We start from the raw sequence: 21,222 nt of genomic DNA, 5'->3' as shown, positions 1-21,222 counted from the left end.
TTATTACCGAGTGGTATGTACGGTAGACATTCCTCAGATTTGTTTATCCATAGTCCCATCTTCTGTCCTTGTCCATGCCTTGTTTGAGTGAAAAGCTCAGGGATGAGAGAGATAGTAAGGTCAGAGATTTGGTGAGAATGGTAATTGTTTCACATATCATTTGGCATGTTTTAAAATTACAAGTATTGGGGATCCCTGGGTGGCTCAGCGCTTTAGCGCCTGCCTTTGGCCCAGGGCGTGATCCTGGAGTCCCGGGATCGAGTCCCACGTCAGGCTTCCTGCATGGAGCCTGCTTCTCCCTCTGCCTGTCTCTCTCTCTTTCTCATGAATAAATAAATAAAATATTTAAAAAAAATAAAGTAAAATAAAATTACAAGTATTACAGTTTTTAATTTTTTTTTAAAGATTTTATTTATTTATTCATGAGACACAGAGAGAGGCAGAGACACAGGCAGAGGGAGAAGCAGGCTCCATGCAGGGAGCCCAATGCGGCACTCGGTCCCGGGACTCCAGGATCACACTCTGGGCCAAAGGCAGGCGCTAAACTGCTGAGCCACCTCGGGATCCCCCAGTTTTTTAAGTCTTCATTAAAATGTATTGGGGTTGGGCAGCCCCGGAGGCTCAGCAGTTTAGCACCGCCTGCAGCCCAGGACGTGATCCTGGAGACCCTGGATCGCGTCCCACGTCAGGCTCTCGAGTCCCACTTCAGGCTCTTTGTATGATGTCTGCTTCTCCCTCTGCCTGTGTCTCTGCCTCTCTCTGTCTCTATGAATAAATAAATAAAATCTAAATGAATGAATGAATGAATGAATGAATGAATTGGGGGTCAGTCTTTGTAGTTATAAGATAGGCCTCTATTGCTTATCACAAAGACCAGCCCCTTAAACATAGAATTCAAGCCCACATAGAGGCTTTTACCTTTAACCCCTGCCTTATTTCTACTAGTGTTACCCCACATTCCAATTGCCAACCTACTCTGCTCTGATCACACTAGTCATGGTGTTTCCAACAAAGCTTGTTTTATATCAGTCTTTAGCACACACACTCATCCTTTAAGATCTGCATTGCTGTAAGCTCAACTTCGTTCTCCTTTTCCCCTAAGAAATGTTAATTGCACTTTCCTTTTTACTGCCAAAGGATTTGGTACATTTGTCTACTGACTGTATTATAATTACTTATCCACATCTGTTTTTAGGTTATCATAAACTCCTTTTGGGGATATCTTCTTTAAGATTAAAGGCAATAGAGTAGAGAGGGTAAGAATCAAGTTCTGGAGCCAAACTGTTAGGTTCAATTCATGGTTCCCTCACTCGCTCGTTATGTAACCTTAAGCAAATAGATTAACCTCTGTCTCTTCTGAAAAGGGTGGGGGGAGGGGTGGCACAGATTATTGTAGCTATCTGACAGAGTTGTCCAACAATTAAAATATACTTAAAGTGTTTTAGCAGACTAGTTTACATATATTAAGTGCCTAGTAATTGTTATCTATTGTCCTTATCAAATTCCCAACTACTAGCACTATGCCTGGCATATAACGTACATAATTTATTATTTGCTACACTTTTAGGATAGATTAAGAGCATCACCCCTAAATTATTGAGGAAAACGGTTTTCTAGTTGAATATTAATACATTTACACAACCTAGTTATTGAGAACTTACTATGTCCCAAGCACTAGTGGATTTGGGGAATATAAAGGTAAGCAGTAATATATGTTTGCCCTTACCAGTGACAGTATTGGTGAGGAAGGTGTGTGTGTGTGTGTGTGTGTGTGTGTGTGTGTGTGTAAAACAGCAACTGCTATAGAAAGGTAAGTGTAAGGATTAAGCAGAGTGTTCTGTAGTAGCACATAAACGTGAGTACTTAACCCCGTCTGAGGGAGTCTAAAAGGCTTTTTAGAAGTGGCATCTAAGCTCCTAAGGAAGAAAAAGGATAGTTGGGACAATGCTTCAGCAGAGGGCATAGCATAAGTCTAGAGATCAGAGAGATCATAGGGCTTCTGGGGGGCTTTTGTGTGTGTGTGTGTGTGTGTGTGTGTGTGTGTTTTGTTTTTGTTTTTTTTTTAAGATTTTAATTAATTAGACCGTGAATGAGCAGAGGAAGGGGAAAGGGAGAGAAAGAATTTTCGGCCAACTCCGAACCATTGCAACCCTAGAGATCATGAACTGAACCGAAATCAGGAGTTGGCCGCTCAACCAGCTAAAGCCACCCAGGTGTCCCTCCAGGGAGCTTTAAATAAAGTAGTAGTGGATTATAGGGTGGAAAGGGGAGCCATGTAGGTTTAGTAAAGCCACAAAATCTCTCACCTGGACTGCAGTACCGGACACTTAATTGGTCTCCCTGCTTCTGCACTTACTCCTTTACAATCTATTTCCACATAGTAGCCAGAGTGATCTTTCTAAAATGTAAATCATATCATCTCACTCTCTTCTCAAAAATCTTCCAGTGGCTTCTCATTTCACTTAGAATAAAGTATTCCTTAGCAAGTCTTATAAAAGTCTGCCTCAATAATTGGTTTTTGGCTGGTGAACCCCATGGATAGCTGTCTAATGTGTTTTAATGCATAAAAATTAAATTCGTGGGATTACAAAGAAAACCAATTATGTTAAAATAGTTATCAAAATACCAAGAACTTAATGGTAAGTAGTAGGTGATTTATTTAACATCCTAAATAACAAGCCCAGCAGTGGCTCTCCTAACTATTCTTAATTTTGAAGTACTATATTTAAAAATCACTAACAACTGTAAAGTAATATGAAAATAGCCATGATTTCTGTTGATGACAAAGTCACAATTATTGCGTGGCATCTAAATTAATAATTCTGATTTTTAATAAAAAGTTAATAAAAATAAAGATTTTATTCTCAGTCCAAGTTTACACTCTGAATTCTGAGGATCCCCAGTTATGATCTTCTGGCATATAAAACCTCTCCAGTTTTCTCTTCTTCTATTCTCCTCTTTAAACTCTGCATTTTATCCACATACGCTTTCTTTGCATTCCTGTCTTGTAGTTTTAGCTGTTTTCTTTGGCTAGAAAACCTGACCCTTTTGTTGTTATTCAGGTCTCCACTAAGATACGACCTCCCTCAGGGAAACCTTTCCTCATCTGAAGTTGCCATCCAGTTTTTCTGCCACTTCATGTTTGAATGATCTCCATAGCTTGTGGTTCTTCAAGGTTTACCTCTGTCTGATAGTTTTTTTATTTTCTATGAGTTTCTTCAGAGCAAAGACCTCATCATATTTACCACCTTTAAATGTCCAGTTAAAGAGTGGATTCTTGGGGCAGCCCCGGTGGCTCAGCGGTTTAGCGCCACATTCAGCCAGGGCCTGATCCTGGAGACCCGGGATCGAATCCCACATCGGGCTCCCTGCATGGAGCCTGCTTCTCCCTCTGCCTCTGTCTCTGCCCCCCCCCCTCTCTGTCTGTTATGAATAAATAAATAAAATCTTAAATAAATACATACATACATACATACATACATACATACATACTAGATTCTTGTGGATAAAAAATACTTGCAGAGGCATTAAATGGTAGATTCTACAAAGCACTCCAAAAGTAGATTCAATAAGAGAGATGCTTCATGGAAGGGCTGGGTGAGCATTTGGAGAAGGAGGAGGTGATAGGACATTTAGCAAGTAGGGCGGTTTAATGTAAGTTTGAAGAGGGTGTGGGCAACCAAGAGACATGTGAGGCAAACAGGAATAAGATGCTGCTGGAAAGTGTTGAGAATACAAGTAAAGAATAAAAATAGTGTTCCTGACTGGCTCAGTCAGAAGAGTATATGACTCTTGATCTTGGGGTTGGGAGTTTGAGCCCCATGTTGGGGGTAGGGATTACTTAAATAAACTTTTTAAAAATTGAGAAAATAAAAATACAGACTTGCTTTTTAGGAAAGTCACTCTGACTACCAGATGTGATGTAATGGGGATGACACTGAAGATAGTGATCAACCTCTTAAGATATTTCAAGTAAGAAATAATGATAACCCAAGCTAAGGCAGTGGCCCTGGGAAGGGGAATGCAAGGTTGGAATATTAGGCTAAAGATTTAGGAATCATCAGCACATTGATCATAATTGGAGCCATAGGTGGGGTGCCTGGGTGCCTCACTTGATTAAGCATCCAACTCTTGGTTTCATCTCAGGTTGTGGTCTCAGGATTGTGGGATCAAGCCTCGCATCAGTTTCTACACTCAGTTCAGCACACAGTCTGCTTGGTATTCTCTGCCTTTCCCTCTCTCTCTCTGCTGCTCCTCCTGCTTGCTCACTCTCTCTCTAATAAATTAATTTCAAATAACAATTAGAGCCATAGGAGTGGATTGCAGCACATAGGGAGAGGACATAGGGCCCCACAGTATTTTAGAAAGAGTTGTGAACTTGGAGTTAGGATACCTAAATTAAATGCTAGTTTGGACTCTACTTCTTACTTACTATGCACTCTTAAGAACTCATACAATCTCTCTGAGCCCAGTTTTTTTTTTTTTTTTTAAGAATTTATTTATTCATGAGAGACACACAGAGGCAGAGACATAGGCAGAGGGAGAAGCAGGCTCCCTGCAGGACGTCTGATGTGGGACTTGATCCTAGGACCCCGGGATCATGACCCGAGCCAAAGGCAGACGTCCAACCACCGAGCCACCCATGTGTCCCTCTGAGCCCAGATTTATCTAGATTTTAGGTGTCATTTGGTTCATTAATGCTCATCTCAAGACTTGCCCAATTCAGAGCTTTGATACTATGTTACTTTGCTCTTGTGGATTATTGCTGAGGTTGGGTTTTGTCCACTGTGGTTAGGATAGTAGATAGTGGTGACATGACACTGCAAGCCAGCTCTGTGGGTTTTTTCTGTCGCTTCAGAGCTTCACATAGTCCATGGACAGAATTGGGGTAATGGGAAGTCTTCTTGACCTAATTGGTTTCTCTGCTTTTTTGTAGGTGGATTGCTCAGTTTATGAGCTGGAACAGTTACATGCCAAAGTGATCTCCCTGTGCAATCGCATACAGCAGATGCAGTGTTACAATGCAAAGGATCTCCTGGCCCAGTCAGGTAATCCTCCAGCCTCTCCCTGCTTCCTGCCTGCTTGCTTCCAGTCTTAAGTATTATACCTATACCCCGATGCCCACCCTTACCACCCCTCATCCATGGTGCCCACTTCATTTTTTCTCTCTAGACATGGCCAAACAAGCAGCCAACCTGCTACGGGTGGTATGGAGCCTTCAGCGTGCCCCTGATACAACTTCTGACTCAACACCAGACCCTCAGCGAGTCCCTTTGGGCCTCTTGGCTCCCCACATTGGCCAGCTCCCCATGCCTGAGGACTATGCCTTGGAGGAACTACGTGGCCTCACACAGTCCTACCTGCGAGAATTGACTGTTGGGAGCCAGTGAACTCCCAAGTTCCTCCCACCACACTCACATGCTCATTCACACTCACCACACTGAAATCCCCTGCATTGAGTTAATTGGCACTGTTTGCCATTCTCTTGAGTGGCTGTGGAATCCATCCTCTTTTCCTGCTGCCCCAAGCAGCATCCTCCATTTATTCAGGGCTTTTCTTAATACTTAACAAAGCATAAGGGCTTTTAGAACCCAAAAAAAAGGAGCCAAGTCTCTTTTTACTTTCCTTAAGATCATTTTTTTCTCCCCCGTTTTAAAAAAAATGGTCAATAAAATACCTTTGGCAAAATTCCCTCCAGAGAACCAGGGAATCCTTTTCCACCTTCAGCTGTTCTGGATCTTGTGACCCTCCATGCCAACCTGCTACCCTAGTCCTACCTCAACCCTTTTATACTAGGACAAATATGTTAATCAAGGATTGTCCTTCCTTAACAGATAAACTATCCACAGAAGAAAGGAGAATTTGTCTCTTAAGTAGATTGAGGAGTTAACACTGTTTTAGAGTCAAAAGAGGGTGGGACTAAGTTAGGAAACAGAACAGGGTCTTTCTGACTCATTTTAGGGTAGAAGTGAGTACCTGCCACAGAGGGATGAATCTTCAAGGCTTCTTTGTTCCTGCCTTGAATGTCCCATGAACACCAAACTTTTCCTACTATCATGTGCAGGAACTCTTGGTCATAGACCCCATGTCTCTCAGAGGCTCCAGAATTCAGTTTGATCCCTGGTTTTCAGCCCTCTTGCTAGGCTTCCTGTCTGGATTTGCCTGAAGAGTTTGGATAAAACACAGCATGTTGGGTAGCCCTCCCTGTCCTTTTTTTTTTTTTTTTCCCCCCTCCCTATCCTTCTTATTCTAACCCAAAGCATTTCCTACCCATTGTCTACAGTCCCAGAAGTAAATCCATTACTGAGGCAGGCAAGGAGCCGGGCTTTTAAGGGCAAGTGGAGGGCCTTTGCCACACTGCTGCCAACTATGGGGAGTCCCAGATAAAGGCCTGCGACAGCTGGTATGAGAGCTGTCACAGACAACATGGCCACCTCTGGGTCTTTATGCATGAAGATTATGTAAAGGTTTTTATTAAAAAGTATATATATATATATAAATAAATGATCTAGATTATTTTCCTCTTTTTCTGAAGCTACTTTCTTAAAAAAATAAATAAAATGTTTATAGCATTCCTGCTATTGGCTTTCCCTTTGTATTTTTTGAGCCTTCTTAACTCCAAAGATCTTTACAGTGGCCTCAGTCTAACAGGAGATGGGCCATGGGTTAAAGAAAGAACAATCAAAGGCTAAATTTATTAGAGCAAATTTAGGGATGAGATTATTAATTAACACTGACTTCTTATATTGATATAAATATATTTAAAAGCATGTATTTCTGTGCTTGGCTTCCCAGTAGGGGATGGGGAAGAGTTTCATTGCCCAGTGGAATAAACTTAAGATTCAAAGCCTGGCTCTTCTGCTCTGGGGGTTTTGTTTATAAATCTTGGGTGATAACTTCACTCTTTTATTTTTTATTTTCATTTAAGATTTTATATATTTATTCATGAGAAACAGAGAGAGGCAGAGACACAGACAGGAGAGGCAGGCTCCCTGTGGGGAGGCTGATGCAGGACTCGATCCCAGGAATCCAGGTTCATGGCTTGAGCCAGAGAGAGAAAGAAGCTCAACCACTGAGCCACCCAGGCACCCCACACTTCACTCTTTTAATTTCATTTTCCATTGTGTAAGGTGGATGATGATCTTGGATGTTGCTGCTAAACACAGCTATTTTCCAGAGGGAGCAAATAAATCTGAGGAGTACTATTTGGATTTTTTTTTTTTTTCCTGTTAAACTGAAGGTGTGAGCAAATTCCAAATAGGCTTAGGTCTAAGACACTGGGCCTTGGAGGAATTTGGAGATAAAGCAGAGTGGATCTGGGGCTTTAATTTAGACCCCCAAAGATTAAGGATAACTCCTGGGAATCTCCCGCCATTACTAACTATGAACCTGAGTCACAGAGCATTACTGGGCTTATAGCAAAGAATTCCTGTTGTGGTTTCCTCGTGAGAAGTGTTTTGTGAAAAGCGAGTGTGCTATAGAAATGGTTAGCCTTTTTTTTTTTTTTTTTTTTGGTTAGCCTTTTTAGACGTATTAAGAATTGTGAATATGGGCAGTATTTCCTCTTGTGACAAGTATTTCATATATATTCTTTAAAGGCTCTAAGTCAAATGTTTATCGTAGCTGTGTTACATCACAGACAGATTTATAGTTCAAAGTTAATGATAAAGGGATCCCTGGGTGGCTCAGCGGTTTAGTGCCTGCGTTTGGCCCAAGGCATGATCCTGGAGTCCTAGGATCCAGTCCCACATCAGGCTCCCTGCATGGAGCCTGCTTCTCCCTCTGCCTGTGTGTGTGTGTGTGTGTGTGTGTGTGTGTGTGTGTGTGTGTGTGTGTCTCCGTCTCTCATGAATAAATAAAATCTTAAAAAAATAATTTTAAAAAAGTTAATAAGATGACAAGCTCCTCTTCTACATTACAAAATTCCATTGAAATAAAATTTTAAGTTTCTCAAAAATTAAAAACAGGAATCTGTTTTCTCAAAACTCAACAGACTTGTAAAATCTACAACCTCATAGAACATCCAAAGTAAATGTATTCCTTGTCAAAGTGCTGGAATGATGCCAAAATCAAAGTCCGGAAAGGTCTGGAGATTAAATTTTGAATTAGCTAAACCAAGGCCTGCAGAGTAGCTGCTTTTTTCAGATGTTTTACTCTTTGACTCAGGTGCTACTTTGTATTAACAGAAAATTACTCCAAATTTGTTGTTTTTCAAAGAACCAGTCTTTGACTTATTGACCAATTTTTACCAGAGTTCTATATTGTAATGTATTGATTTCTGCTTTAAACATTCATTCCTTATGTTTTCTTGAGGGCTTTTTTTTTTTTTTAACCTTTTACTGTAGAGATTTTCATCTATGCAAAAGTAAAATGATGTAATGAATCCACATTCAACATTTGTGAAATTCCTCCAATCTTATTTCATCTCTACCTCCACTGTTATTTTACCTACCCCACAATGGTATTTCTAAAGCAGATCATCATTTCATCAATACCTAAGCATTTCTAACAGGTAATTTTTGTTTTGTTCTGTTTTATTTTTTTTTATTTTTTTTTTATTTCTTTTTTTTTTTAGAGAGGGAGCTCATGAGTGGGGGAAAGGGCAGAGTGATTGGGAAGGAGAGAATCTTTAAGCAGGCTCCATGCCCAGTTCAGAGCCTGATGCAGGGTTCAATCAAATGACCCTGAGATCATGACCTAGTTGAAATGAAATCAAGAGTCAGATGCTTACCAGCCCAGTCACCCACCTGGGTGGGTTACCGACCCAGGTGCCCCACCAACAGGTAAAACATAATCACAGCAGCATTGTCACACCTAACAAAATTAACAGTAATCCCAAGATAGCAGCTAATACCCTCTGCATTTTCAAATTTCCCCAGTTGTCTCAAACTACATTTTTATGGTTGAATTGTTGGGAGATTTATTTTTGAGAGAACATGCATGAACATGGTGAGGAAGGAGAAAGGGAGAAAAAAATCTCAAGCAGACTCCCTGCTGAGCGTGGAGCCCAATGCAGGGCTCAAACTTACAACCCTGAGATCACAACCTGAGCTGAAATCAAGACTTATTCAATCAACTGAGCCATCCAGGCACCTCATGGTTGAATTGTTTGAATTAGGATCTCAACAGAGTCCACACTTTGCATTTGGTTGGTAAGTCTCAAGTGTCAGTCTATTACCAGTGCACTTCCCCCCCCCCCTTTTTTTAAATGTCCTTTATTTGTTAAAGTAACTAGGTCATTTGTCCTTTAGGATTGAGGACCAGGACCTTCTAGGTTCGGCTGGTTGTGCCTCTACATCCTTAACACTGGTCCTTCCTATCTATATACTCCCCCTTACTTCCTATATACTGCTGGTTAGATCTAGAGGCTTGATTAGATTGTTTCCTTCTCTCAGCTGCCCCCCTACTCCCTGGTAATGAATGGATGGTGGTGTGTTACCACTTCAGAAGACACATGTTTAGGTTGTTCCACTTTTAGTGTTGTTAACATTGATTCAGGTGTTGTCAGCCTTATTCGCCCTTTATATAACTTCCCATCAACCTTCTGTCTGATGATAATCATGGCAAAGGGTCATTATTTCATTATTGTATATCCCTTACCTTTTTATATGTAGTAATTTGTTCTTTTCAAAATAGAGGCTTAAATCATACTGCTATTGTGCAGTTAATTTTTTTACTTTGTTCCCTGCCCCCCCCCCCCCCCATAGCTTCTTAAAACTCACCCACCAACTTCTGGATTTTTTTTTTTATGTATATTAACAATATAACATTTTCACCCCAAATCACAGTAAATAGATTATGAGAAACATTTTACCTTTTTTTTTTTTTCAGGTAAACACCAATTTAAACATTAGTCTTTAGTCAAAGATTATACTATGTAAATGAGACAAGGAAACCAAAGAGGAGAGAAAGAGCTGGTGGTTGTTTTTTTTTCCTTTGCTGCTTTTCTGGTTTCTAGTCTTGCTAGGACCCCACTTTACCCATGCCTTGTAATGCAAATAGACTGTGTCCTCCTTGTGAGGGACAAAGAGTTCATGATTCTCTAGAATAAATAACATCTAAGGAAGGACCAGGTGAAGATGACCTGAAAAAGCTATCATATATGTATATGCATTCCAGACCTTTGGAGCTAAACATCTCAGAGCCAAGAACCCCTGGCTCCAAGGAATAACACCTGGACCTTCATCTTCTAACGAATTCCTGGATGCCTAAGAGGACACATAAACTAGACCACCATCCTCAATAAAACCACAAGTCCCTGAACAGAGATATGTTCTTTTCCTTTTTAAGTCTCCCGGATACTCTCTCTCTCTCTCCATATATATATCTTTAGTAAACTACTTTCACCTCCTGCTGGTTCACACTTGATTTTCATCCTGTGTGAAGCCAAGGACTCTTGGCTGGTCCTGAGGGACATCCCCACCACCCTGTCCTCCCCAGCCTGCTGGAATCAGCAAGAAGTTGGGTTTTTTTGTCTTTTTAAGTTTTATTTGAGAGGGGGAGGGGCAGAAGGAGAAGGAGAAGCAGGCTCTCACCAGGGAGGTCAATGTGGGGCTTGATCCCAGGACCCTGGGATAATGATCATTAGCAGAAGGCAGATGTTTAACCAACTGAGTCACCCAGGTGCCCCAAGAATTTGAATCGTGTGCCATGTTAGATGAATCCCAAATGTGTTTTGTAAATTGAAGCTTCTTTAACTCTTTGGTCTATTCCATATGTGCACTCCATTCTTGCTGTTTTGAAGCACATTTTTTTTTTTTTTTTTTTAAGTAACCTCTGCCCCTAACATGAGACTCAAACTTAGGACTCTGAGATCAAGAGTTGCATGCTTGAGGGATGCCTGGGTGGCTCAGCGGTTTAGTGCCTGCCTTCAGCCCAAGGTGTGATCCTGGAGCCCAAAGGATCAAGTCCCACATCGGGCTCCCTGCATGGAGCCTGCCTCTCCCTATGCCTATGTCTCTGTCTCTCTCTGTGTGTCTTTCATGAATAAATAAATAAAATCTTTAAAAAAAAAAAAAGGGATCCCTGGGTGGCGCAGCGGTTTGGCGCCTGCCTTTGGCCCAGGGCACGATCCTGGAGACCCGGGATCGAATCCCACATCGGGCTCCCGGTGCATGGAGCCTGCTTCTCCCTCTGCCTGTGTCTCTGCCTCTCTCTCTCTCACTGTGTGCCTATCATAAATAAAAAAAATTAAAAAAAAAAATTAAAAAAAAAAAGAGTTGCATGCTTGGGACACTTGGGTGGCTCAGCAGTTAAACATGTGCCTTCGGCTCAGGGTGTGATCCCAGAGTCCTGAGATCGAGTCCCACATTGGGCTCCCTGCCTAGAGCCTGCTTCTCCCTTTATAGGATATTGTGAGACTAATGAATTAATATATCTTACCTTTTTAGCAATACACAATACACAAAATACTCAAATTACTATTATTTAATATGTCCAGTATCTGTGATCTTTCTTGTTTCTGTGATTGTTTTCTTGTTTCAGCTAATTCTCACTCATGATATGGAGTATGATATTTTTGGTAACAGCTTTATTGAGATCTAATTCACATTACCATACAATTACCTAAAGATTTTATTTTAAGTAATTTCTACACCCAGTGTGAAGCTCAAATTTACAAACCCAAGATCAAGAGTCTTATGCTCTACCTACAGAGCCATCCAGGCACCCCTACCTTTAATTACCCATTTAATGTATACAAGTACCCTTATACCAAAGCTAAACGAAGACACTACAAAAAAACTACAGAGAAATATCTTTTATGAACATTGATGCATAAATCCTCAACAGAATACCAGCAAATTGAATTCAGCATATCAGAAGGGTTACACACCAGGACGAAGTGGAATTTATTTCTGAAATGCAGGGATGGTTCAACATATGAAAATAATGTAATACACCACATTAACAGAATGGGGAGAAAAGCGTATGACCATTTCACTTGATACAGAAAAAACATTTGACAGAATTCAATACTCTTTCATGATAAAGACACTCAACAAACTAGTAATAGGAAGCCAACTCAACATAATAAAAGCCATATATGGGGGTGCTTGGGTAGCTCAGTCCATTAGGTGCCCAACTCTTGGTTTCAGCTCAGGTCATGATCCCAGGGTCCTGCGATTAAGTCTTGTCTTGAGCTCTGCATTCAGTAGGAATCTGCTTGAGAATTCTCTCTCTCTAAAGTAAATCTTGAGATGCCTGGGTGGCTGAGTGTTTAAGCACCTGCTTTCGGCTCAGAGCATGATCCTGGAGTCCCAGGATCGAGTCCCACATTGCTCCCTGCATGGAGCCTGCTTCTCCCTCTGCCTGTGTCTCTGCCTCTCTCTGTCTTTCATAAATAAGTAAAATCTTTAAAAAAAAAAAAAAAAAGCATATCTTTAAAAATAAATAAAAGCCATATCTGAAAAACCCACAATAAACATCGTACTCCATGGTGAAAGAGTGAAAGCTTTTACTCCAAGATCAAGTAAGAAAGCAAGGACATCTGCTTTCACCACTTCTATTCAACATTATGCTGTAAGTTCTAGCCAGACCAATTAGGGAAGAAAGACAAAAGACCTCCAAATTGGAAAGGAAGAAGTAAAATATGTAGATGATATAATCTTATATGTAGAAAACCCTAAATATTACTAAACCAATGACAGCAACAATGACACAGTTCAGCAACACTGTTAGAACTAACAGATGAAAAAAAAAAAAAAGAACAGATGAATTCAAAGTAGCAGTATAAAGTCAACATGCAAAAATCAATTGCATTCTATACACTAACAATGAACAATCCAAAAGAAAATTACAGAAACAATTCCACTTTTAATACCATCAAAAAGAATAAAATCATTAGGAATGAACATAACCAAGGAGACAAAAGACATATACACTGAAAACTAAAAACACTGCTTAAAGAAATTAAGACATAAATGGAAAGATACCCACACTCCCTCTCAAAATCTCAGTGGTTTTTTTGTTTTTGTTTTTTGCAGAAATAGAAAAATCCACCCTAAAATTCATATGGAATCTCAAGGGAATCTGAATAACCAAATACAATCTTGAAAAAGAACAAAGTTGGAGAACTCCTAATTTCCTAATTTCCTAATTTCAAAACTCACTGCAAAGCTATAGTAATCAAAACAGTGTGGTACGGCACAAAGATAAATAGGCTAGGGAGCCCAGGGATAATCTCTCACATATATGGTCAAATGATTTTTGACAAGGCTGCCAAGACTATTCACTGGGAGAAAGGACAATCTTAACAAATGGTTCTGGGAGGGGTGACTGGGTGGCTCGGTTAAGCGCCTGCCTTTGGCTCAGGTCATGACCCCTTCTCCCTCTGTGCATTCTCTGATTCTTCCTCAAATAAATAAAATCTTTATTTTAAAAAATGGTGCTGGGGAAACTGGATATACACATACAAAGAAATGAAGTTGGATCTTTATCTAAACACCATATACGGGGCACCTCGGTGGCTCAGTGGTTGAGTGTCTGCCTTTGGGGAGGGTTGTGATCCCAGTGTCCTGGGATCAAGTCTCATGTCAGGCTCCCCAGGGAGACTGCTTCTCCCTCTGCCTATGTTTCTGCCTCTCTCTGTGTCTATCATGAATAAATAAATACAATCTTAAAAAAAATAAAAAATAAACACCATACACAATTAACTACAGATGGGTCAAAGACTTAAATGTAAGAACCAAAACTAAATCTCTTAGAAGATAGGGCAAAAGCTTCACAGCATTGGATTTGGCAATGATTTACTGGATCTGACTTTAAAGTGCAGACAAAAAGAATATATAGACAAAATGGGATTCATAAAATATTTAAAATTTTGTTCACCAAAAGGATACATCAACTGAGTTAAAAAGCAACCCAGAAAATGGGACAAAATATTTGCAAATTATATACCTCAAAAGGAATTAATATCCAGAATATAAAGAGAACTCCTAAAATGCAACAACACAACCCAATTAAAAAAAAAAAAATAGACAAAGGACTAGAATAGACATTTCTCCAAAGAAGATATACAAATGGCCAATAAACATATGAAACAATGCTCAACTACTAATTATTAGGGAAATGCAAATCAAAACTACAGTGAGATACCACCTTACACCCATTAAGATAGCTAGTATTGAAAACAACAACAAAACCACTGTTGGTGAGGATGTAGAGAAGCGGGAACTTTTGTATCCTGTTGGTGGGAATATAGCCACTGTAGAAAGTAGTATGACGATTCCTCAAAAAATAAAAAATAGAATCACCATATGACCTAGCAATTTCATTTCTGGGTATATAGTCCAAAAGAACCAAAAGCTAAGTCTTGAGGAAATATTTCTACTTCCATACACAGCAGTATTATTCACACTAGCTAAAATGTGGATGCAACCAAAGTATTCCTCTAGGAATGAATGGATAAGCAAAAGGTAGTATATCCATACAATAAAATATATACAGGCTTAAAATAAAGACATTCCAACATATGTAACAAAATGGATGAATTTTGAGGATATTCTGTGAAGTGAAATCAGCTGATTTCAAAACGACAAATGCGTGATTTAGGGGTGCCTAAGTGGCTCAGTTGGTTAAGTATCTGCCTTGGGCTCAGGTGATCATCATCCCAGGGTCCTGGTATCGAACCCCACTTTGGGCTCCCCGCTCAGTGGGGAATCTGCTTGCCTCTCTGCCTCTGACCCTCCCCCGCACTTGTGCTCTCTCTCGCTCTTTAAATAAAATCTTAAAAAAAAAAAAAAAAGACATGTGATTGCTCATACATGAGTAAGTCAAAATCATGGAGATAGAAAGTGTAATGGTGGTTGCTGGGGGCCGGGGACTTGTGAATCTAAGTGTGCGTTCCTGAAGGTAGAATGGTCTAACTAATCCACTGGGATTATGGTATATCTACTTTTGGTTGACTGCTGTGCATCAAGCAATATGCGAGGTACTTGCCTTGTCTCATTCAATCCTCATAACTTCTGAAGTGAGGACTGTTAATCCCATTATCCCGTATGAAAACATAAACCAGAGAGTCTCGGTATCTTGCCCAGATTAGACAGCTCATACAACAGAGCTGAGAGTGACTGTAAAGCCTATATTTTCCCTGCTACCCAATGTCAGTGTTTAGGCTGGGGGAGAACACAGGCTCAGATGGGGATGGCTGTAGGCAGTTGGAGGTAAAGATTGTGAGCTCCATTTCCTGCTTTGTGGGACCACCCAGAGCAGCCTGAGGCTCAGCCCCCTTCCCACCAGGCAGAGCGTGCTTGGCACCAAGTGCCTAGCCTGAACAGATGTGCTCCATCTCTCACTTGAGGCAGAACTGACTGTCTAAAGGGAGCCTCAGGGTGGGTGGGGGGATAGGTTAACTGGGTGATGGGCAATTCAGAAGGGCATGTGATGTAATGAGCACTGGGTGTTGTTATTTGCAACTGATTAATCACTGAATTCTATCTCTGAAACTAATAATACACCGTATGTTAATCAAGTGAATTTAAATACAATAAAAAAAAAAGAGCCTCAAGAATTCAACAATGGTGGCAGAGGTAGGAGGACAACACCATACACAGGTCTGGCCCCTCACACCCTTAAGCCCAGTCTTTTGCAGCTCCTGACCCCAGTACCTCTGTGTCTTCCAACACCCCAGCCTGGGCTTGAGCTGAGTCTGGGTGCTGTGTTACAATTTGAATAATTTAGGTCCCAGTGACCTGAGGTGTCAATTTCAGTTGCTCTGTTCCCATGGGCACAAGTGTCCCAACCCTGTAATTAAGCTAAGGAAAAGGGCAGATGAGAGGGGCCTGCAGCCCGGAGCCCTCTGAGTCCCTGCCCCTGTTGTGCTGAGAATGAGCCAGGCTCATCCGGAGTCCAGGTATGGGGAATAGAGAAAGGAAGTTAGGGGGCTAAAGCAGAAGGAGGAAGGAGAAAGGAAGAGAGTGTTGGAGGAAGACCAAAGTCAAAAAGGGCAGAAAGCAAAAAAAAGAGTTCCAGAGGAAAAGACACAAGGAAATGGAGACAGGCTGAGTTGAGACAAGGTAAAGGGGGCGGGGGTGGGGGGGTGGGGCAGAGACAAGCACGGGGAAGAGGCCTGAAGAGGCAAGGGCCAACCAGTGGAGGAGAAAGAGCAGATGCCCCAGTGCAAGCACTAAAATCCGAGGGCAGGTACAAACAGGAGGGTCAGAGAACTGGAAGGGCCGCCGGACTCCCCGGCAGAGACCTCAGACTTCCTTCTGACTTCCAGGTATCGTCCACATCATCCTTGCCAGCAGGGCCTGATGCTGCCCTCCATCTGACCAGGAGGCTCACCCCCAGAGACCCACCCTACCTCTTGCTGTGGCAGAGCCATGGGGCCCAGGAGCCACCGCCTCAGCCTCGGCTTCTCTGTCTCCAGCCTGGGCCTTCTGTTTCTGTTCTCACCACTTCCAGGTGTGAAGTGCAGCAAACCAGCCCTGCCTCTCTGGGCACTGCTGCTGTTCCCTTCCTCCCCAGATCTCTCTCCACATCCCATTTCTCTTCACTACTGTGCTGGGAATAAGCGCTCTATCTGGGTGGCAGGGAGGACGGAGGTGCTGAAGAGGATGACAGGAGATCTGCCTGGCTGTGGTGGGAGCAGTGATGGAAAAGCCAGGGGCGGGGTGGGGAGCAGATCACGAAGGACATTGAATGCCAGGCAGAGTTTGGACTTTATCCAGCAGGCAATGGGGGGCCATTGAATAGTGTTAAGCAGCTACTGGCCTGGTCAGACTTGAGTGTCTAAAACCCTCATCTCAGAAACGTGGAGGATGGTTAGAGAGACCGAACCGGCAGCAGGAGCAGTGGGGAGGCTGCTGCTGGGATCCACTCAAGCTTCAGGGGCGACTAAATGTTCAAAAGATGCCCAGCAGCATGGCTGGCAGGACTTGGGCACTGGCTGGATTGCAGGGGGAGGCAGCAGATAGGAAGGATAATGCACAGATTTCTGGCTGAGGTCACCCGGAGTGGGTGCTGTTTGCTGAGATGGGGAACACAGAACAAGGAACAGGTTTCAGAACAGGAGGGGAGGAAATGAGTTCATATTTTGGACCTACAGAGTAGGACATTCAGGAGTGAACTGTATTTATGGGTCTCGAGCTCAGAAGAAAAATCTGGGCTGAAAAAAAAAAAAAAAAGAAAAGCCCAACACCCAGGATTCTGGGGAACAGTACTTGAGTCAGGGGCTGAAAGTGTGGCCACAAAAGCCTAGGGAAAGCAGTGTTTTCAGGAGGGAATGGCCTATAGCATCAGAAGCAGGTGACGGGACGCCAGCCTTGTGGGAGTGGAGGGTGTGAGGAGATGCCCCTGGACAAGGGCCTCAAATGGACAACGCTTCTTCCTGGTCCTTCAGGGTGCTTGGGAGCCGAGGGCAGGCTGGCTCACAAGCTGTTCCGTGACCTCTTCGCCAACTACACAAGTGCTCTGAGACCTGTGGCGGACACAGACCAGGCTCTGAACGTGACCCTGGAGGTGACATTGTCCCAGATCATTGACATGGTGTGTGGTGGTGGTAGTACAAGTGTGGACCATGCCTGCGGCAGTGTCATGGAATGGGGTTGGGGCTTAGTGAGAGACTGGGATTATTCTCCAAACAATTATTTTCTGTGAATGTTAATATTACCAACAATAATAAGAGCTACTAACTGTTGGATACTAACTGCTGGGCAGGTACCCACAGTGTGCCCAACACTTTGCGCACTTGCATTGCTGCCTAGCAGGGATTATAGCCCACGTAACTACTAAGGAAACGGAAGCCTAAAGAAGAAAAGAATCTGCCAAGACCACATAGCAAGGTCAGGCCTGGGTAGGAACTGGACTGTGAGCCAGCTGGGTTTATGGCTGCTGTCCAGAGCGCTGTAGGTGAGTGCGTACACACAGGGAAGGGTGTGCATATATGCGCCCACATCTGTGCCCACTCCCTGCCTCCCACTAGGATGAGCGGAACCAGGTGCTGACCCTGTACCTGTGGATCCGACAGGAGTGGACAGATGCCTACCTACGATGGGACCCTGATGCCTATGGTGGCCTGGATGCTATCCGCATCCCCAGCAGTCTCGTGTGGCGACCAGACATCGTACTCTATAACAAGTACTGCCTGCCTGGGCCCCTCCCCTCCCCTCCCCCGCCCTACAGTTGCCCTTGGCTCTGGGTATGCAGTGATTCCCCAACTCCCCAACCTAACCTGGTTGCTATGCTGCCCTGGAAGCTTTCCCCCCAGGACCCTTGTAAGCTGCCGGCAGTTCAGAGCCCCTCCATGACACCCCCACTTTAGTCTGTCCCCAGCCAACCCAGGCTGAGTGTCTCCTGGGGACGCACTGTGTGTTCCGGGGCCAGTTCTGTATGTAGTACGGAAAGGGTTCTGGGGCACAAGTGCCTTTAGATGGCATATTCCAGCCTTCGGGGCCGCTCCAAGTCTCCCAGGTCTCCCTGAGGACCTGCCTAGGGGCTTCCTCCAGGGCCTAACCCTCTGGAGCATTCCTTTATGCCTCGGAAACCAGTTGTGTGGTTCCCAGACAACGTAGGGCTCTGCACATTGCCCCGGTGGGCGGGGGGGTGGGGGGGGGCTCGAGGAGATTCACGGGTGACGCTGCAGCGGGGGGCCGACCGGGACAGGTGTGTTTTCCCACGGCCCTGGCCTAGATGTGGGTCAGCTCCCAGGGCGTGTGGGCCACCCCTCCACCATCTGGGCGCGGGCGCGGCGGGAGAGGCCCTGCAGGGTGCCGGCCCCGCCCCCGGCCCCCGGCCCCGCCCCCGGCCCCCGGCCCCGCCCCCGGCCCCCGGCCCCGCCCCCGGCCCGCCCGCGCAGCCCCGCCCCCTCTGCCCGCAGGCGGACGCCCCGCCCTCGGCCCCGGCCCCGCCCCCGGCCCCGCCCCGCCCGCGCAGCCCCGCCCCCTCTGCCCGCAGGGCGGACGCCCAGCCGCCGGCCTCCGCCAGCACCAACGTGGTTCTGCGGCACGACGGCGCCGTGCGCTGGGACGCGCCGGCCATCACGCGCAGCTCGTGCCGCGTGGACGTGTCCGCCTTCCCGTTCGACGCGCAGCGCTGCGGCCTGACGTTCGGCTCCTGGACGCACGGGGGGCACCAGCTGGACGTGCGGCCGCGCGGCGCCGCCGCCGGCCTGGCCGACTTCGTGGAGAACGTGGAGTGGCGCGTGCTGGGCATGCCGGCGCGGCGGCGCGTGCTCACCTACGGCTGCTGCTCCGAGCCCTACCCCGACGTGACCTTCACGCTGCTGCTGCGCCGCCGCGCCGCCGCCTACGTGTGCAACCTGCTGCTGCCCTGCGTGCTCATCTCGCTGCTCGCGCCGCTCGCCTTCCACCTGCCCGCAGACTCGGGCGAGAAGGTGTCGCTGGGCGTCACGGTGCTGCTGGCGCTCACCGTCTTCCAGCTGCTGCTGGCAGAGAGCATGCCGCCGGCGGAGAGCGTGCCGCTCATCGGTGAGCCGGGCCGGGCCGGGCCGGGCGCGGCGCCCCCACCCCACCCCCACACCTGGGGCTGCGGACGCCCGTGGGGGCCTCCACCGGGGCCGGGCGGCGAGCGGGACGGGCGCCCCACCCCCCGCAGAGCAGCGCCAAGTCCGTGCGGGAAGGGGAGGGCAGGAGGAGAAGGCCCCTTCCGGGAAGGACACCCCACCCCACCCCACCCCACGGTCCGGTCCGCAGGCAAAATGCGCTGGGTTCTGGCAGTGTGCCAGGCACTCTCCTAAACACTTGATTATTTTTTTTTTTTTGTACTAATTCACTGAGGCATCACCACCAACCTGAGATAGGCTCTGTTATCCCAGTTGTGCCAAAAGGATCGCTAACTTGCCCCAGGTGGTGCTTGTGCTATTTGAGACCGTGACTTTCACGGATTGGGGGTGAGGGTGCAGCGTCCAGCAGTGGGGAGAACAACTAGGGAGCGGGGAGCTTCTGAGAACCCACTCGCAAGAACTAGGAACGAGGAGACCTTAGCCCTTACCTGCCGCCGCCTCCACTGGGACTGGGACAGGGAGGGCCTTGAGAGCCTCCTGGTGGGGGAGCTGGTGCCTCCCTGTGTTGAGGCGGTGGGCAAGCTCAGTTCTCGCTCTGGGCCCCAGCCTACTCTCTCTTGCAGGGAAGTACTACATGGCCACCATGACCATGGTCACATTTTCCACGGCACTCACCATCCTTATCATGAACCTGCATTACTGTGGTCCCAGCGCCCGACCAGTGCCAGCCTGGGCCCGGACCCTCCTGCTTGGACGCCTGGCACGAGGCTTGTGCGTGCGGGAACGAGGGGAGCCCTGTGGGCAGGCTAGACCACCGGAATCATCCCCCAGTCCCCGACCTCCTGACGGAGGGGCTCGCCCTCCAGCAGTTCCTTGCCGTGAGCCCCGGTGTCTGTGCCGTCAGGAAGCCCTGCTGCACCACGTGGCTACCATTGCTAACGCCTTCCACAGCCACCGGGCTGCGCAGCGCCGCCATGAGGACTGGAAGCGGCTGGCCCGTGTGATGGATCGCTTCTTCCTGGGCATCTTCTTCTCCATGGCCCTGGTCATGAGCCTCCTGGTGCTAGTGCAGGCCCTGTGAATCCCCGGGGTCTGGTGCAGCCACGGCACCTCCAGAGACGGATGGAGAAGCCCGGTGGTTGTTGGCTCTCGGACGGGCCACCCGGTCTCTCCCCACTGTGCTTAAGAGCCTGGGACACCCTCTCTTCAGGATCAGCGAGGCTGACCTCACAAACTACAGGGACCGCTTGTCTGTGTACCCTAAACTCTAAGGGAAATCCAGAGCTCACCACTCCCCTAATTCCTCCAGAAGAGGAACTCTAAGAAGGGTCATGATCAGAACGCAGTCCTGGAGGGACAGAATTGAATTTTGATGCTGCGTGTTAGAGCTTTTGGTGGCAAGAATGCAGGTTATATAAGAAACAGAACTACCATGGGTCCTTGTCTTCTCTTCCTTCCTCGGCAGCTCTTGTGTTAGGGACTTGAGCTTGCCCAACATCCCTCCCTAGGGACTCAGTGAAGGGGATCCAGGATTCATTCTCTAGTTTCCAGAGCAGGAGGCCACACAGGATTTGGTCCCAAAGCCCCAACTCATAATAAAGAAAGTGTGTGCCTAGCACCTCTTTGATGTCCTGTTTTACCCTTGGGGTCTGTGGTAGTGGGAGTTGGGGATCCAGCTTCCTTCCTCTCTAGAGACAGGAACCTTAGGATGCATAGAACAGGGCAGGGATTATGTCTTTGCTGACAAGAAATCAGCTGAG

At 45.8% G+C, this 21,222-nt stretch overlaps 2 protein-coding genes across 6 annotated transcripts in view; both read left to right on the top strand.

The window, feature by feature from the left end:
- NUP98 (nucleoporin 98 and 96 precursor) overlaps nucleotides 1–6,581 on the top strand; it is a 118,431-nt gene extending 111,850 nt beyond the window's left edge. For all 4 annotated transcript variants that reach the window (XM_049098920.1, XM_035703983.2, XM_035703982.2 and 1 more), the window contains exons 32-33: nucleotides 4,937–5,048; nucleotides 5,173–6,581. In XM_049098920.1, coding sequence (XP_048954877.1) covers nucleotides 4,937–5,048; nucleotides 5,173–5,390 — 330 coding nt within the window. In that variant the 3' untranslated portion in view covers nucleotides 5,391–6,581. The remainder of the gene's footprint in view (nucleotides 1–4,936; nucleotides 5,049–5,172) is intronic.
- On the top strand, nucleotides 4,937–21,080 carry CHRNA10 (cholinergic receptor nicotinic alpha 10 subunit). 2 transcript variants are annotated; one of them, XM_049098921.1, is made up of 6 exons: nucleotides 4,937–5,048; nucleotides 16,220–16,404; nucleotides 17,342–17,487; nucleotides 17,924–18,078; nucleotides 18,895–19,427; nucleotides 20,086–21,080. In XM_049098921.1, exons 2-6 carry the CDS (start codon nucleotides 16,323–16,325, stop codon nucleotides 20,541–20,543), a joined length of 1,374 nt encoding a protein of 457 aa, XP_048954878.1. In that variant the 5' UTR covers nucleotides 4,937–5,048; nucleotides 16,220–16,322; the 3' UTR covers nucleotides 20,544–21,080. The 2 variants fall into 2 exon arrangements, with proteins under 2 accessions (XP_048954878.1, XP_025314942.1); XM_025459157.3 differs by lacking the exon at nucleotides 4,937–5,048 and adding an exon at nucleotides 8,372–8,512.
- The last annotated feature ends 142 nt before the right edge of the window (nucleotides 21,081–21,222 follow it).

This window comes from Canis lupus, chromosome 21 (assembly GCF_003254725.2).
Source record: "Canis lupus dingo isolate Sandy chromosome 21, ASM325472v2, whole genome shotgun sequence".
Lineage (NCBI taxonomy): Eukaryota > Metazoa > Chordata > Mammalia > Carnivora > Canidae > Canis > Canis lupus.
Note: the sequence above shows the minus strand (reverse complement) of the source record. Positions and strands in the feature narration are given on the sequence as shown.

What these genes read in the sequence shown, in the direction of transcription:
- CHRNA10 (XM_049098921.1), top strand. Translation starts at nt 16,323, where the DNA reads ATGGGGCCCAGGAGCCACCGCCTCAGCCTCGGCTTCTCTGTCTCCAGC. An exon ending in TCTGTTCTCACCACTTCCAG is followed by an intron (nt 16,405 to 17,341) that starts GTGTGAAGTGCA and finishes CTGGTCCTTCAG; the next exon opens with GGTGCTTGGGAGCCGAGGGC. An exon ending in GACATCGTACTCTATAACAA is followed by an intron (nt 18,079 to 18,894) that starts GTACTGCCTGCC and finishes CTCTGCCCGCAG; the next exon opens with GGCGGACGCCCAGCCGCCGG.